We start from the raw sequence: 16,557 nt of genomic DNA, 5'->3' as shown, positions 1-16,557 counted from the left end.
TGAATATCTGACAGGCCATGTGCTCTTAACCAGTGGTGAATGGACTACCGGTCAAAGTTCAGATATTCATCACCATCCTTCCTTATATGGTTCAGCTGAAGTTTTAAAAACATCATACTCACAGAATCTCTTGCACAGCACATAGATTCTAATTCTGCATTCACATGCTGACATGATAGTATTTGTTATGACTTTGATCACTTTTCAATGAGTCATTTTGTGAACTGGGGATAAGAGTATAAACCATAAAATGCAAATTTAGCCAGAATTAAAATTAATAGGGAAGTACAGCAGGGAAAATAAACACGGTTGACTTCATGCTGGTTGTGATAAACTGACCAACACAGTTCTTGTCATCACATAGGCATCTAATGATTGCACACTAACATAACACTATTAAAACTAAGATTTTAATTTACTTAGAAAACTTGGTAAATATGTGAGTTATGTGCATAAAATTTCCAAAATCGGTGTTATATGGAAAAAAAATGTCTCAGTGCTTTTTTGTCTCTCTGAAACTGCCAACTAGTCACTGAGGATCACCATCGTTTTAGCGGCATTGCTCTAATCCAAAGGTCAGGGCTTCACCTACAATTCAGAGTAAGCACCAAAAGATGACAATGGTTACAGTAGTAAGAAGGGATCAATGAGAGAGCAGAGAAAGCAATTTTCAGTAAAATAAATTCTTTTATTAAATACTAAACGTTACTCAATGTGAGTTAAACAAAGTAATAAAAGTGTAAGAAACTAGAACAAATACTTAAGTACCAAGTGTCTTCTGTTAAGATACCTGGTACATAGTAAGTGCTTGATAAATGGTTTACCAAATTGAAAGAAGACTGTTTAAGAGAAAAAAAAAAAAAAAAACCACTGATACATTATTTAAAATCGACTTTTTTCTCAGTCTTAAACTCTTGCTCTAGCTGAAGGCTGCTTGTAGAATTCAAATTATGACTTACTCTGCAATTCTCTTAGTTCCTATGAGTTCAATTTTATGATTGTTCTACTACGAGTTCCAGAATTAAAGTTCCTGACATGCTTACCTTTTCTATTGCTATCTTGTTTCTGTACTCTAAGCTCATTCTATTGTAACCCCATACTAACTACTCCAATCAGCACAGTCCATACAGTAAAACCTCCTGTCTTTGCTCAACAATATTTTCCATTAAACTTCCTAGAATAACTTTTAATAACATTCTGAGCAGCACCCCTCCAGGGCCATGCTTCCTACAGAAAAATCCTATCCCAAATCTGCCATTCCTCTCCAATGTCACTCTTACATGTTTGCCAATTCCTATTACTCAGTCTCTTTGAAGAAATCATCTATATAGTATTTGATTATTTTATCAACATCCATGTTGCTAGTAGAGGTTATTGGGAGTCTATAATTTGGTCTTCTGTCAACCACTTTGCACTTTTCAACTAAAACATGGAAATATATTTTGAACATATGTAACAGCAAAAAAGATTCACACAACAGTAGTTCAAACAACCTCAGCATTTCTAGTGATTAGAAAATAGGAAACTATTTTAAAGGCTTCATACTTTTTTCCTTTTCTATTCTAGACATAATGTGTAATATTTTCATCCTTTTGTTTTTCCCCTCTGTAAATAGAAATACACCCACAATACACATATACTTATAAATGTGTATTTGTTAGGAAAAAATAGAAAGTGTTTTCTCAGTAAGATTTATGAGCAAGAAAAATAAAGAATTTCTCCAACTTCAATGAACTACAAATTCCTTTAAAAGTAATATTATTTAGTTGCTAGGAAGGCATACATTCACAAAACCATGTAACTTCAAAATAGCAGTTTAGACACATCTAATCTAACTGTTCATTTTTACATGTGAAGAAATTGAGATTTAGAGTTTAAATTCTTTCAAAATAAGGTAGTAGCAATAGTCAGACTAGAAATAAAGTGCAAGAAAAAGCACAGACTTTGTAGTTTAAAAATTATACACACACACACACGCCGGGGGGGGGGGGGGTGGGGAACCCACAACAGAACTATGGACATTACTTAACTGTTGGGGCCTCCGTTTCATCTTTTACAAAAGCACATAGAACTTTAATAATCCTATCTAACAGAGTATTATTGATTGTATTAGAGTTCACATATCATTATTCAGAAAGATAACCTAGTAAACAAATATTTACTGAGCACCTAATACATATATTAGGCATTGTCGTTAGCAGACAGGCAAAGGACCAGGAATACATGAGGCTCTGAGAAAGTATCACTTTTTCCTTTATATCTTTAATAAATATCAACTGAATACCCCATCTCTGTGCAAAGCAATGGAAATAAAATTAAAGTCAAACAGCTACAGTCCCTGCTCTCAGTTTAAAACCCAGCTGGGGAGATTAACAAGTTAGTAAATTAATATTTAAAGTGCTAAGACTGAAATAAACAAGGTGCTCTGATAAATATTAACAATAGGGCCCACTTAGAAGAAAACATTTAAGACAAATCCTCAAAGATAATAATTAAGCAATCATGCAAAAAGCTAGAGAAAAATTATTCTAGATAATATATACAAAACACCTAAAGAGAAAAAATGCTTAAGAAATTTCCAGTTTTTAAATTATTCCAATCATAGCCCTTGTAATTCTATATTATCAGACTGCAACAACAAAAAAATTAAACTCCCAAGTATTTTGTATACAGACCTACCTCGACTTACGATGAGGTTATGGCCCAAGAAACATACTATAAGTTGAATATACCATTAAGTTCAAATGTATTTAATAGGTTAGGAACTACTAAACATCTTATCTTTGCCTAGCCTAACTTAAATGGGCTCAGAATGCTTATATTAGCCTACAGTAGGGCAAAATCATCTAACACAAAGCCTATTTTATAAGGTGTTGAATATCTCATGTAATTAATTGGATACTCTATGAACATAAAAAACAATGACCATATGGATACAGAATGATTTGAAGTATATTGGTTGCTTACCCTTGTGATTGCATGGCTAACTGGAGGTGCAGTTCCCTGCTGCCACCCAGCACCTATTGTCCCCCATATCTCCAGCCTGTGAGAAGAACAAAATTCAAACTTCAAAGTACGGTTTCTACTGGGGTGCTTGGCTGGCTCAATCAAAGGAGCATGCGACTCTTGATCTTTGGGTTGTGAGTTCAAGCCCCACATGGGATGAAGAGATTAAATAAAACTTAAAAAAAAAAGTTTCATTTTTACTGAATACATTTTAATTTCATGCCTTCATGCAGTTGAAAAATCCTACATCAAACTATTGTAAGTACTGTCTACTTGCCAATAAAAGCAAAGGGCTAAGTAAATACAGGACAAATACTAAGACTACTTAATAGCATCTGTTGGCTGGACCAAACAATCCATGAAAAATGAGTGAAACCAAACGTAGATGGTGATAAGAACCAAATTATAAAATCTGGACTTTATTTTGGAGGTAATGCAACACTACTGAAAATCTGAGCATGGAAGAGAGGACAGAAGCTGCACTTTAAGGAAATTTTAATGTTATAAATATGTAAAAAATATTAAAGCAAAGAAATAAATTAAGTCAATATCTATGTAAAGAAACTCTACAGCAGCAGCTGAAATAGATCATTTCATGACTAACATGACTCTGGAGTTTATGGTTTAGTGTTTGGGGGTACATTGTAACTCACAGTAAATATAATACTTCATTTGATTAACTTTACTTTCGAAAGCGAGTGGGATAGGGGCAGAGAGGGAGAGAGAGAATCCCAAACAAGCTCCACGCCATCAGCAGAGAGCCTGACACGGGGCTTGATTTCATGAACTGTGAGATGATGATGTGAGCTGAGATCAAGAGTTGGACACTCAACAGACTGAGCCACCCAGGTGCCCCTAATACTCCATTTTAATATTGTTTTACTAAAGGACTACTGGAAAGGTTCAAACTAGAAAAAAATAAAGCTAAAAAGATTCAGTGCATTTTAAATATTTTTCTTCCAACCCTAAGTGGTCTGTCAAAATATCCTATATTCTGTGTTGATATAATCAATATGATATAGCTAGGGCCACAGAGCTAAAATTTAAGCTAAGTGTTTTTTCCTGAACCATACAAAAGGATATAACCACACCCTTCTGAAAAGGGCCTCAAGTAGTTCTCACATTAAGATATTTAAACCCAGAGGGGCGCATGGGTGGCTCAATGGGTTAAGCGTCCAACTCTCGGTTTCAGTTTAGGTCATGATCTCACCATTTGTGAATTTGAGCCCCATGTCAGGCTCTGCACTGGCAGCACAGAGCCTGCTTGGGATTCTCTCCCTCTCTCTCTGCCCCTCCCCTGTTCACACACTCTGTCTCTCTCAAAATAAATAAACTTAAAAAATGGGGAAAGAAACGATATTTAAACAAAGAAACTGAAATTTAACGTGCAAAGTTTAAATAAGTAATCTATTATTTTATCTTCTGCTTGATTCAGGGATTTATAAATTGTAGATGCTCCATAAATATATGCCAAATAAACTTGAAGAGAACCCAAATGCAGAAAGTCTTATTTTCCAGCACTTGCAGTTGTGCTATCTGCATTCAAAGTGAGTATATACGAAGATTATAAATAGGGTGGGGTGAGGGGAGGCGAGAGGGAATGGTGTAAGGTGAGACCACATATACAAGCCCTTTGGAAGAAATGATCCTATTTTTGAAATCCTTCATCAAAATTGGCAGTATACAATCATTACTAAATAAACATCTTAGGACAACTTTTTGTAAAGATCTAGAGAATTTTTTTAATACTTTTCACATTTTTCTCTCACAATTTCTCTGATGTTCATTAAATTTATCTTGCCAAAATAAAACGAATTCTGAATATTTTTGTTTCAATTGACAGTAATTCAGTGGGTTTTGTCTTAATATCTGACATTTTTTGAAAAACAAAATCTACAAATTATCCTTTCATTCAAAAAGAAGATTTAGTCCTCCAGCTTAGGGACTCTGGCAAAGGGCACAAAATTTTCTAAAAATAATTTTAGTATCCAAGAATAACCTGAGAGAATACAACTATTATTAGCAGGATTTCAACTTGAAGTTATAAGGATCCCTATAGGATTCACAGATGTGCTTTGGGGAAACCCAAAAACTCACTGAAATAATGCAAAAATTGTGATATATATGCAAACAAATCTTTTTCTGGGGAGAAAGAACATACAGTTCTCATTTTTCAAAACTTGGTGGCCACTAGCCGCAGCCCAAATTAAGAACTAGTGAAGAAAATGGCACCTAAATTTGTGAATACAGATGCTAATAAAAACGTTAAAGTATAGTTTTCATTCACTTTCATCTAGCCATAAGAGCCGTTTTGTTAAAACACAATATTGCTGATTATGTTTTTAATTAAACCATTTCTTTAAAAACTTTTAAATGTTTCTTTGAGAGAGAGAGAGAGCAAGAGCAAGCAGAGAGGGGCAGAGAAAGAGGGAGACACAGAATCTGAAGCAGGCTCTGAGGCACAGAGCAGGCACAGAGCCCTATGTGGGGCTCAAACCTATGAATTGTGATATCATGACCTAAGCCAAAGTCAGATGCTTAACTGAGCCACGCAGGCGCCCTCAATCCACTATTCTTTAAATCTTTTTCTGGTGCTATTACAATTTCTTACAGGCACTGGGTAACTGGCCTTTCTTTAGCATAAGAATACTACCTTTCCGAAAATATAGGAACATTTCTTATGTTGGCCATTTGCAAGTTAATTTCATAAAATAGAGATGGCTTCTATTATTTGGTATTTTAGTTAATAAGACTCATGTAATTTTTTTTTTTTTTTGGCATTCTAGATACTAATAAAAAATCCCAATGTAAATTACTTTAAGCTATATTAACAAGAACAGGTACTTGACGTATGCCCTATTGTTAGGCTATGGCAAATCAGTCTACAGTAAATAAAGCCCAGCGGCCCCCCTGGCTTGACTATTCAATTACTATGAAATGTGTGTAGAGTGTTGTATTCTTTACTACTTCACTCCAACAACTTTCACACTCCAGCTGAGGGTAAAATGAAGCAAAAAAGACCAAAAGCTGGGGTCTCTGCCATTCCCTAACATAAACAAAACAAATGGATGGTAGCAAAAGTAGAGTTCAATCTGCACTGTGCTTTGGGACTTTCTCCAAGACCTGACCAAACTTTAAACTTCAAGAATAAATTTCAAGAATCTCCAGGTCTTCTTTCTCTGAACAGAAGAGTATACACTTCACCTATAATGGTTAGGGCCTTTCAGTTTATCCCATTCTGACCCCTGGGCTTTTAAATTGAGTAAATTTTAAAAGGTTTAAATTTCCCCCAAATCTGAGTTAGCTTGGATCCTCAAAGTTTCAGTGTATCCATATATGAAATTCAAACAGATGAAATGATCAAAACACCACCAGTGGTAAGAACCAAAGACAAAATCTAGATGCAGAAGTCTTCTACACAGTATGTAAGCTTGGCTTGCTCATTCCTTTACCCATTCAGTTAAACATTAGGTCATACTGTGTTGCCCAGCTGTGGGGATTCACAGAAAATAAATCATAATTCCAATCCTGAAGTGAGAGAGTCTGTCAGGAAGATTTCAAATTTCCAAGATTGATTAAAAGAACATACAGGGAAAAAAAAAAAAAAAAGAACATACAGAGACTGCAACCTTACTTGAGCATTACACGAATTCAAAAAAGTAAATACTGAAGGTAGCTAGAGGCAACTTTGGCCCATCCTGAGCATCTATAGTAGTATTTCTGCAGTACTCGACATTACGCCACAAAGAAAACAGATGGGAATATTTTTTAATTTTATCCTTTACTTAGGAAATTTATTGAGTACATGTTATAATGATACTCTATACTTAAAAGAGAAAACCATAACCTGTCTTTAAACAATACACTATTCCTAGAGCAGACCAGGGATTTGCCTCCTTTATTAAGTTCTTATTTTAAGACATATCAATTTGTACTCCTCATAAAGGCATGGCATTAAAAAAAAAAAAAAAAAAAAAAAGATGAGTTTGTTCCTCTTGCTTCCAAAATTTCTTATTACCCTAGGTGATCATCAGAAGAGTTAAAGGTAAAAATTTACCATGTACAGCACATCATCACAAAAATGCCCAGCTCAATTTTTTCCATATGGAAATTTTGTAAATTCAAATTACTAACTAAATCCAAGATCAGCAAACAGTTGCCAGGTGATGAAGAATTTAAGCCCTAAAGCAAGTAAGTAATTAATCTGGCAACTTAATCTTGTAATTCAAACCTTGTATTAACAATTTGGGGGTGAAAAATCCTAATAATTTTAATTTATGATGTGGGAGTATATATATGTATATAATAGATATCCCACATTATAAATTTATGTATGTGTGTTTTGTGTTTTATGTTTTTGTCACCTCTTCCAAGATCAAGCAAGAGGAAAACAGTAAAGGAACTGGGCACACCTCTTTAAAAATTTCAACAGTGTTTCCTCTATACAGTACCACAATAAATGCTGTATAAAACTGTTAGCTGAAGGCTTTGATCAGCTTGGACTACTACAGGTAACTTTTGAAAAATGTTCCTCAAATTTTAAAAAGGGAAAGTAATTTTTTATCTACCTGCTAAATTATTGGACTTTTTCGTGAGAACGTTACTCAAGTTTCCTAAAATGATAACTTTTGAGTTTACATTAAATCTCTCTCATATGAAAAGTACAGATATTAGAATACTCACTAAGTAAAATGAAAGTATTACCTGGTTTCTAAGGCACACCGTTAGTTATACCATCTAAAGTGGGATTTATTTGATGACCTGCATTAAGCTTTCAGAACATTGGCTGCAACTCAGGTAGAAAGAGTCAAGTATTCACATAATATATTAGTCTGTAGTCAAGAAAGATATTTCAACTAAAATATGTCAATCCTCCCATCTGAAATCACTTAAACATTACTGATGTGATATTTGGAAGAGTTTCTGTATTTTTTAGACTGACATACAGTGCTCAATGCTTTAGAGGGTTGGGTAAACTCAGTTCTCTTTTGTTCAACAATGCCTCATCTCCACTGCATAAAGCTTGGTCTCCAGTTCCACTATCCAATGCCTGCCTTACATCAACTTGTATTTCGTTGGAACCACATGAAGTAATTACGTTATAAAAGCTCTCTAGATCACCAGGTTCGAATGTAATAGCTGGTTTCATTAATGTTCCAGGAGCAAGAGAACCCTCTCCAATAATTCTCAGGTTGATAAATTTGATTTTCCAAGTATTTTCCACAAAAGGGCAGCGTATGAGTCCAAAAATTTGTTCAAAAATGCCCAAACAAGTGTTCCCTCGGTGGACAGTCCCAGCAACTCCAACCATAACTAGACCATGGGGAGAAGAAGCACATTTCAGTCCACTGGCATCTAGATTGGGACTGAGAAAAAGATACTCTTCTTTCACTAGTGACAGCAGACGAAGGCTTACAATTTCTGCTCCACAGTAGTCTATCACATTTTGTTCAGAGGTGTTGTAATAAAACCTAAGCTTGACATCGTGCCAGAAGTGCTGTGGCCCCCATTCATCTTGAGGCGGTCCCAGGAAAGGATTCTGAGAATTAAGAAGTTCAAAGAACCAGTGACAGAATTCTTCTCCTAATCGACGAAAATCAACTTTTTCAGCTTTCTTATCTTCTTTTTCCGGCTGATTAAGATAAATAAAATATAAAATAAAACAAAGGTTAGTTCTCGTATTTTTTTCTATCTGGCCCATTTTAGAGGTAAGTTTGAGTATACGGAGTACAGCAGAAGCTAAACGAACTACAGGTGAACCCACTGAAACCATCATGCAAAAAGTCAAGTGTTTTTCCAAAAAGGGGAAAAATCATTTTACAATTTCCCAGCTTAAACACATGAAAATTCAGCTAAGAAATTAAGGTTAATAAAGCCTCTCAAAATATCAGCATGAACAGTCAATAATGATTTATGTAAGCATTTTCTCTTATATGTGGCAGCGGTTTCACAAATGTCTGTCAAAACCTTCAAACTGTATGCTTTAAATGCATACGCTGTTGCATTTAAACTACTACAATATCGTAGATAATAAATGAGCATTTTCACTATCTTTAAACAGACAAATCTAATATGATTGAAATACATTACTTTTTAGGATTGGGATTAATTTTATATTGTTATTTCTCTTTTTTTCAAAGAAAATGTTATTGCAAAAAACATACCTGAGAGGCTAGATTTTATTCATCTATGTGTTCCAGAGTATAGTAACTCATTTTGATGGTAAGAGATCTTGTATTGACAGAGCATCTTTGATTGAATATATTAGGCTCTGTGCTTGGCACTTATATTCTATTTCCTTCTATCTTCATGAACCTTGTGACATAGAAACTATCATATGTGGGCTTTATAGATAAAGTAAACAGGGCTCAGAAAGGTCAAGTTACTTGCTGTCATTCACACCTAGCATATGGCACACCCTATTTTTAAGTCACACCCGTATGATTTCAGAGTTGGCATCCTTTCTAAGCACATTAAAAAAGCTTAGATTCTTTCCTAATATGAAAGCAAATACCTCTCACTGTAAAACTTCACTGATTCAAAGTTTGTAGTTTAAACTTTATAAATTACCTAGCATTCATACAATCAGCATTTAAATATTCACACAGTATCTAAAACATACACTGGAGATACAAAGAAATAGAAACAGCCAATGTGACCTGAAGGAAATTATTACAAGAGGATTTTTCCTAGCTAAAAAAAAAAAAAAAAAAAAAAAAAAATCAAATTTAAAAAATATTTAAGTTTTTCTCATGGAATTTACAATCTAATATCAATTTAATATCAAAGAAAGTCTTCAAAATGAGAAAGGGCTATAATAGCATTCCTTTAAAGTGAACAAAAACATTAGAGAATCAGAAGCTAAATGAAAATTAAATGGAAACTGCAGTTTATCCACTCTCTTTACAAATCCAATAGTCTTCATTTGATAAAGTGATAAAAGCATTTTTCCCTCATAAATCAATACAATCTTTTATGTATATTACTAAATGTCAAAAATATTTCCTTTCTTTAGGTGCTTTACTTATCTTCCTCTAGGATGCAAAGGATATGGAGTAAAGCTAAAATTATAAAAAACAAAATAGTATTAGCCATGTTCCCAGTGATCTAGGATTATCTACAGAGTTTAGACAGAACTATGACTTAGGGTATAACTGTAAGATGGATTTTACCTGTTGAAAGAGTCTCATGTCCTCTGTCTTAACTGGCTCTGGTGTTTCCTTCAATTTTGGCTGTAACTGCCTTTTCCAGTAATCCTTTGCATGCTGAATAAGATTGTGTTTTTCAGTAGCCGGAGGTATAATAACCCCCTGTGTTGCCAAGTACTTAAATATGACTTCCCGGTGGACTTTCTTACGCCTCAAAAGCTCTTCTACACTTTGACTGTACACTAATATTGCACGAATGGCATCTGGAAGGAAATAATAAAAATTAGTAGAAAACCCTAAGTCATGTAAATCGGTCCAAGGTCAGCAGAAACCCTATCAAATAATATTTATAAATTCTTGTCATGGCATTGCTTTGGCATGAGATGGTTATTTTAACAAAACCAAGAAGTGGGGGGCGCCTGGGTCAGTCAGTTAAGCATCTAACTCTTGGGTTTCAGCTCAGGTCATGATCTCAAGGTTCATGGGTTCAAGCCCCATGTCTGGCTCTAAGCCGACAGCGCAGAGCCTGTTGGATTCTCTCCTCTCTCCCTGCCCCTCCTCTGCTCACACTCTTTCTCTCTCAAAATAAATAAACTTAAAAAAAACAAAACAAAACAGGAAGTGGGTTATCAAGTTTGGGTTTTAAAAATAATTTTCTTGGGGCGCCTGGGTGGCTCAGTCAGTTAAGCGTCTGACTTCAGCTCAGGTCATGATCTCGTGGTTCGTGGGTTTGAGCCCCACCTTGGGCTCTGTGCTGACAGCTCAGAGCCTGAAGACTGCTTCAGATTCTGTGTCTCCCTCTCTTTCTTCCCTTCCCCTGCTGGTTCTGTCTCTCAACAATAAATAAATGTTGAAAATAAATAAATTTAAAAAATTTCTTTATGTTTTAAACTTCCCTACCTTATTTACCTCTTCCTTTCACTTCTCGTAAGATAGTAAAATTTTTGCATTTTCTTTTAAGTGACATGGTTTAAGAAAAAAATGGAGCCAGAGAAAAATTTTTTTTTTCTAAGAAGGCCAATGGACCTAAATTCATTTATAATCTCTAACATAGCTAACATTACAGTATTTTAGATATGCAATGACTTTTAATCTCCTCACTCTACAAATAATGAAAGCTGAGGATATATAAGGTATCAACAATCATGCTTCCAAGAAGTGGCAGAACTAAGACTTGGGGCAAGCAGCATGAGCATCATCTGGGAGCTTGTCAGAAATCCTGAATTTCTGGGGCTATCCCGAAACTACTGAATCAGAGTTTGCATTTTCACAAGATCCCTGAGGGACTGAGTCACAGGCACAGTAGTTTGAGAAGCTCAGGTGCAGAATATGAGCCCAGAATTAAGCAAATCTTCCAATTTTGGAGATACTGTTAAACCTGTTTTCCAAAGTTCTAATTTACACTCCTCCAATAACTGTCAAAAAGTTGCTCTGCAAGACCATCATTTATGACATTTACGCGTTTCATTTTTTTGCCACAATGGTAGACTGAAAAGACACTGTTTTTGGTTTTCATTTCACTGCTTTTTAAAGAAGTTATCTTTTCATATGCTAATTATTTTCTTCCTCTCTAACAAGTATCTTTTCAAATCATTTAACATCTCTTTTCCTTATTTACTTTTAGACCCACCATCAATTAAATCCAGCATTTTTATCTATCAATTTTAAATTCACACCCTGTTTAGGTGTGAGTAGCATGTGAAATATTTAAGTGCTGAAGAACTACATATAAGTCTAAAACTATGTTCAGTCTAAAGTCTTAGGAATTTCTTCTTTTAATGTTCATGGTTCGAAGTTTCAAGTGAATGATTTCTTTAAATGGAAATGTAAATCCGACTTAAAAGCAGAGCAACACAGTTTTAAAAAGCACAACCTTTTGTAGATATTGAAGTCATACTAACATAGCAGTCTGGAATTTTCACATTTTAAAGTAAAATTCAGCAAATTTAAAATAAAGCTCTCCAGATGATATACCAAGCGAAATAAACACTTAAGCTTCTTGATTACACTTTTATGTGGAGTAGTTACAAATCAGGCTTAATATTAATAACGCTCAAATCTACCGAAATGTTTGTTTGGCTCTGAAAATAATGTATTCCTATTGCTCAAAATCATCTCAGAAAAAAAAAAAAAAAAAAAAACAACTGGATCCAAAAAGAGACACGGATGCAAACGATCTGCTCTTTTATTACAGCAGCTGTTTTACCCAGGAAACAAAGTGTTTAAGATCTCCTCCCGCAAGCTCGGAGAGACAAACATGAGCAGCAGCTGACTCCTCGCTCGGCTCACCAGCTAACACTCCCCAGCTGAATCGAGACGCAAAATGGAAAACACGCTGGCTCCCCGGAAGTTTTGAAAAAAACCGACTATTCACGTACACTTCAATTCTCGAAAAAAATAAGCATATGCCCCTAACACCCAACACATAAAACCTGGAAGCTGCGCCTTTTCCAGTGCCATCACCTCCCCCAGGGAGCTGGCGGGTCAGTGCCACCTGAAGGTGCGCGGAGGTTCCCCGGCCGCGGAGCAGCGGCGGTGGCTGAGACTCTCGAGAGTTCCGCCTCAGCCCGGTCCGGGCCCCATCGCGGGGCGAGGTGTCGCACCTTCTCTATTCTCAGGCGCCCGCCACCTGGGGTCTGGATGAGGCCTCGGGAGGGGTGTCCGCTCTCGCGGAGAAGTCAGCACTTACCTTGGCGGTCCTCAGGCTGCACCAGGCGGTTGGTGATGGTGTCGCACAGGGCCATGATATCATCGTTGTCTAGTAGGCCGAGCAGGTTACGACAGCCCTCCATCTCTGGGTAGCTGAGCCCCGACATCTCGGCCCCCAAAAATGGGGGGGGAGGGGACGACCCAGCAACGTCGTCCCTTCAGGCCCAGCAGGCCGGCGCCTAGGCAACATACACCGGAAGTGCCTTGCCTGTTGTTCGCCGCCAAAGGGCCTCGGGTGTTCCAAACGCCTGGGCGGAAGTGATTGCCAACAAGGTCAGTTCAGGAAATGTGGTGTTCCGACTTGTCGTTCCGGGCTGGACAGGACAGAGGGGACTTCAACGGATCTCACTTTAGGGAAGTACCGCGTTTGCACGGAGAACAGCGATCTTCCCTGAGGGACCTGGTTGCAGAAAGAGAAGCCCTGAGCTCTTCAGGAGTCCATCCTCCAAAAAAGCGGCTGGGAGGGCTGCGCAGGTGCAGGTGCGTGGAAAGCGGGTGGCTGTCCCCGCGCACGACGAGCTCCCGTGATGCCGCGGGGCCGGCCAATGGAGGAGCCTGCTGCCCGCCCCTGGGCCTGACCCCCGGGAGCGCTTGAACGTCTTCTGCGGCCAATTCTGAGTTGGGTGCACCTGTAGTTGGTATTCTTAACTTACATAGTACAGTGTTAAAATAATTCGCTTTTGTTTCGCATTATACTGTGAATAGTTAAAATCACCTATCCTATGTCAAGCCCTCTTGATTTCCTCTCTAACAATCTGCGATCGGCTCTTGCTTCCATTCCGGTCCTCGCCGGCTTGGTTTTAGGCGATGCTGTTTCGCGAGCAGTTTTAAGGTTGAGGATTCTGGAAGTCAGGTTACCAGGGTTTTACTCCGCCATTCACTAACTGTGACCTCGGACGCGCTTCTTGGCTTCTTCGTCCCTCAGTTTCCTATCTCGAAACGGACCTAGTAGAGTTAGCTACCTCGAAGGGTTGGGGGAGGGGGGAGGGGTGAAGGACGGTGCCTGGCACCTAGAAAGAACTCCGTATATAGTAGCTGTTTATTACTGTTTGGCAGCAACTCGCATTCACTCGAGGGAAACATGTTCTGCTAGACCGAGCCCGATGAGGAATCAGACTTAACACCTTGGCTCTATCTCCTTCCATATTTTAGGCATATTTTAGATTTGTTAATATTTCGTTAGAGTATTGCCACTTAGTAGATGAAATACACATATCTTCAGATACACGTGAGCAAATTTAACCTTTTAAAAAATATCACAGTTATATATCACTTGTAAAATATACTGTAAATGTAGTGTAGGCATTCAGAGCATGGCTAATTTGCTAGTGTGTGTTTTTGGGGTATCATTTACTCAACAGATAAAAATTCTTCATTTTTCATTAAGTATTAAAGAGTGCCTACTGTGCTACTATTTGAAGATTCAGAGAAATGTCAAAGTCCCTTTTTTTAAGGAGGTTTTGGGAGTGTTGCAAGTAGATGACAGTCTAGCTGGAGGAAGTAGACAGTAAACATGTAAGAAACTATATTCTGTGCCAGGACCTGCTATGGAGAAAAATATATCTAAAGGAGGGGGATGGAGAGAATGTTGCTATTTTATACAGGCTGTCAAGAAAGGCTTCTCTAAGTAGTATTGAAAGAAAGATCTGAGGAACTTGAATGGACCACAGAAGAGTGTTGTAGGAAGAAACAACATTAGAGGTTCCAAGGAAGAAGCAGAATGCTTGGTGTGTAGGAAAGAGGCCAGAGTGGCTTATACAAGGAGGAGGTGGTGAGGTTAGAGTTGCAGACGAGATTGATCTAGAGAAAGGTTTCTCAATCAAGGCACTAGTACCATTTTGGGCAGGATAATTCTTTGTTGTGGGGGCTGTTCTATGCATTGTAGAACGCTTAACAGCGTCCCTTGCCTCCACCCACTAGATGCCAGTGGCATCTCCTCCCCTCAGCTGTGGCTACCAAAAATATCTCCAATTTGCCAAATGTACCCTGGAGGACAAATCACCACCCCCAGTTGAGAACCACTGATAGAGACCACCTGTCCAAAAATACTTTGAGATAATGATGAGATAACATCCAGAATGAAATGTTCTGGATCTGTGTTGTTCAGTACACTACCCATCAGCCACGTGTGGCTGTTGAGTGGTTGTAATGTGGCTAGTACAACCGAGGCACTGAATTTTCAGTTTTATTTGAATTTTGATAGCCACATGTGGCTAGTGGATACTGTATTGGATACTGCAGATCGAGAGCCTTGCAGGCCATTGTGAAGACTTTGGCTGTTATCTTTTACCTCTCTGTCTTCATTTTCTGTTATTCTTTCAATCTCTCACTCCACACTAGTCACAGTGGTCCCCTTGCTGTTTGTTCCTTAAACTTGCCTTATAGGTACTTGCCTCAGAGCCTTTGCTCTTGCTGTTCTTCCTGGCAGATTTTTCCCTGAGATACCTGAATGGCTTTCTTTCTCTTAACTTCATTCAGGTCCCTGCTCCAAAGTTGCCTTATCAAAATAAGATAAAAACAGAGAGGGAGGCAAACCATAAGAGACTCTTATATACAGAGAACAAGCTGAGGGTTGTTGGAAGGGTGTTTGGTGGGGCGATGGGCAAAATGGGTGATGGGTATAAAGAGAGCACTTGCTGGGATGAGCACTGGGTGTTCTATGTAAGTGATCAATCACTAAATAATACTCCTAAAATCATTACTACACTATATGTTAACTAACTTGGATTTAGATAAAATTTAAACGTTAAAAAAAAATTTAATAAAAAAATAAAATAAAAATTAAAAATAGCAATAAGAAAATCAGCTTATTAAATAAGCCTTCCTTTATCCTCCTGTTTAAAATCATCATCAACAATGCCATGCTTACTTCTATTTTCCCTATCCACTTAAGTTTTCTCCATAGCACTTATAACACACTATATGTTGCCCTCCAGTAGAATGTGAGTTCTGTGAGCCAGGGATTTTTATTATTTTTTTATTATTGCCTACTACAGAACCTGGCACATAATAGGTATGCAATAAAGATTTGTTGAATAAATGAATGAGTTGTAAAGGCTTTGGAGAATTTTAAACTGACGAATGGCATGATCTGACTTGCTTCGACAGGATCTTTTTGGCTACTGGTGTGAAGAACAGACTGAAGAAAGGCAAAGGTAGAGGCAGGGAGCCCAATTAGGAGACAGTAGTCCAGGTGAGAGATGCTGGTGGCTGGAGGTAGAGTGGAAAACTTGATAATGGGTTCGGGATAACTGCAAGATTTGGTTTGGGTAATGAGCTGCCATTTGCTGAGAGGAGGAAGTCTGGGAGAAGGAGGTTTTAATTGGGAAATGAGTTACTAAGAGAGATCAGGCTTTCTGGAGAAAGTGGTGGTGCCTAAGAAGATAACGCAAAGAATGAGGGGTGGGACAGAAAGAGGGTGAAGAATTACAGGTGAAGGGAGCAGTAGTGAAAAATGCACGAATAAAACAGCACGGCTATTTTTGTCTAGAGCCAAAGCCAGTACAAGAACCATGACCTGAAGAGAAATTTAGTAAAACTGTTAACAGTTAAGGGCTCAGCACTGGGCCCTTCACCTACTTAATTCTTACAACCTTGCAAGAATAGCTCTCCTCTTCAGGGCACCTTTTGGGATGAGCACTGGGTGTTGTATGGAAACCAATTTGACAATAAATTTCATATATTAAAAAAAAAA

At 37.6% G+C, this 16,557-nt stretch overlaps 1 protein-coding gene and 1 long non-coding RNA gene across 6 annotated transcripts in view; one reads left to right on the top strand and one right to left on the bottom strand.

Moving 5' to 3' along the window:
- Positions 1-667: 667 nt before the first annotated feature.
- CC2H3orf38 (chromosome C2 C3orf38 homolog) lies at positions 668-13,374 on the bottom strand. Of its 2 annotated transcripts, XR_006718276.1 has the most exons (4): positions 12,844-13,353; positions 10,179-10,417; positions 7,711-8,638; positions 668-3,043 (listed from the first exon to the last, which is right to left on the bottom strand). XR_006718276.1 is itself a non-coding variant. In XM_045501693.1 (3 exons), exons 1-3 carry the CDS (start codon positions 12,968-12,970, stop codon positions 7,958-7,960), a joined length of 1,047 nt encoding a protein of 348 aa, XP_045357649.1. In that variant the 5' UTR covers positions 12,971-13,374; the 3' UTR covers positions 668-7,957. The 2 variants fall into 2 exon arrangements, 1 of the variants encoding a protein (XP_045357649.1); XM_045501693.1 differs by having other exon boundaries at positions 668-8,638; positions 12,844-13,374.
- Positions 13,234-16,557, top strand: part of LOC123610747 — a 22,275-nt gene continuing 18,951 nt past the window's right edge. For 3 of the 4 annotated variants that reach the window (XR_006718280.1, XR_006718278.1, XR_006718277.1), the window contains exons 1-2: positions 13,234-13,343; positions 15,972-16,056. This is a non-coding gene — a long non-coding RNA (uncharacterized LOC123610747). Of the gene's footprint in view, positions 13,344-13,375; positions 13,482-15,971; positions 16,057-16,557 lie in introns of those variants that run through there. The other variant, XR_006718279.1, reaches the window with a different exon arrangement.

This window comes from Leopardus geoffroyi, chromosome C2 (assembly GCF_018350155.1).
Source record: "Leopardus geoffroyi isolate Oge1 chromosome C2, O.geoffroyi_Oge1_pat1.0, whole genome shotgun sequence".
In the NCBI taxonomy this organism is placed as follows: Eukaryota; Metazoa; Chordata; class Mammalia; order Carnivora; family Felidae; genus Leopardus; species Leopardus geoffroyi.
Note: the sequence above shows the minus strand (reverse complement) of the source record. Positions and strands in the feature narration are given on the sequence as shown.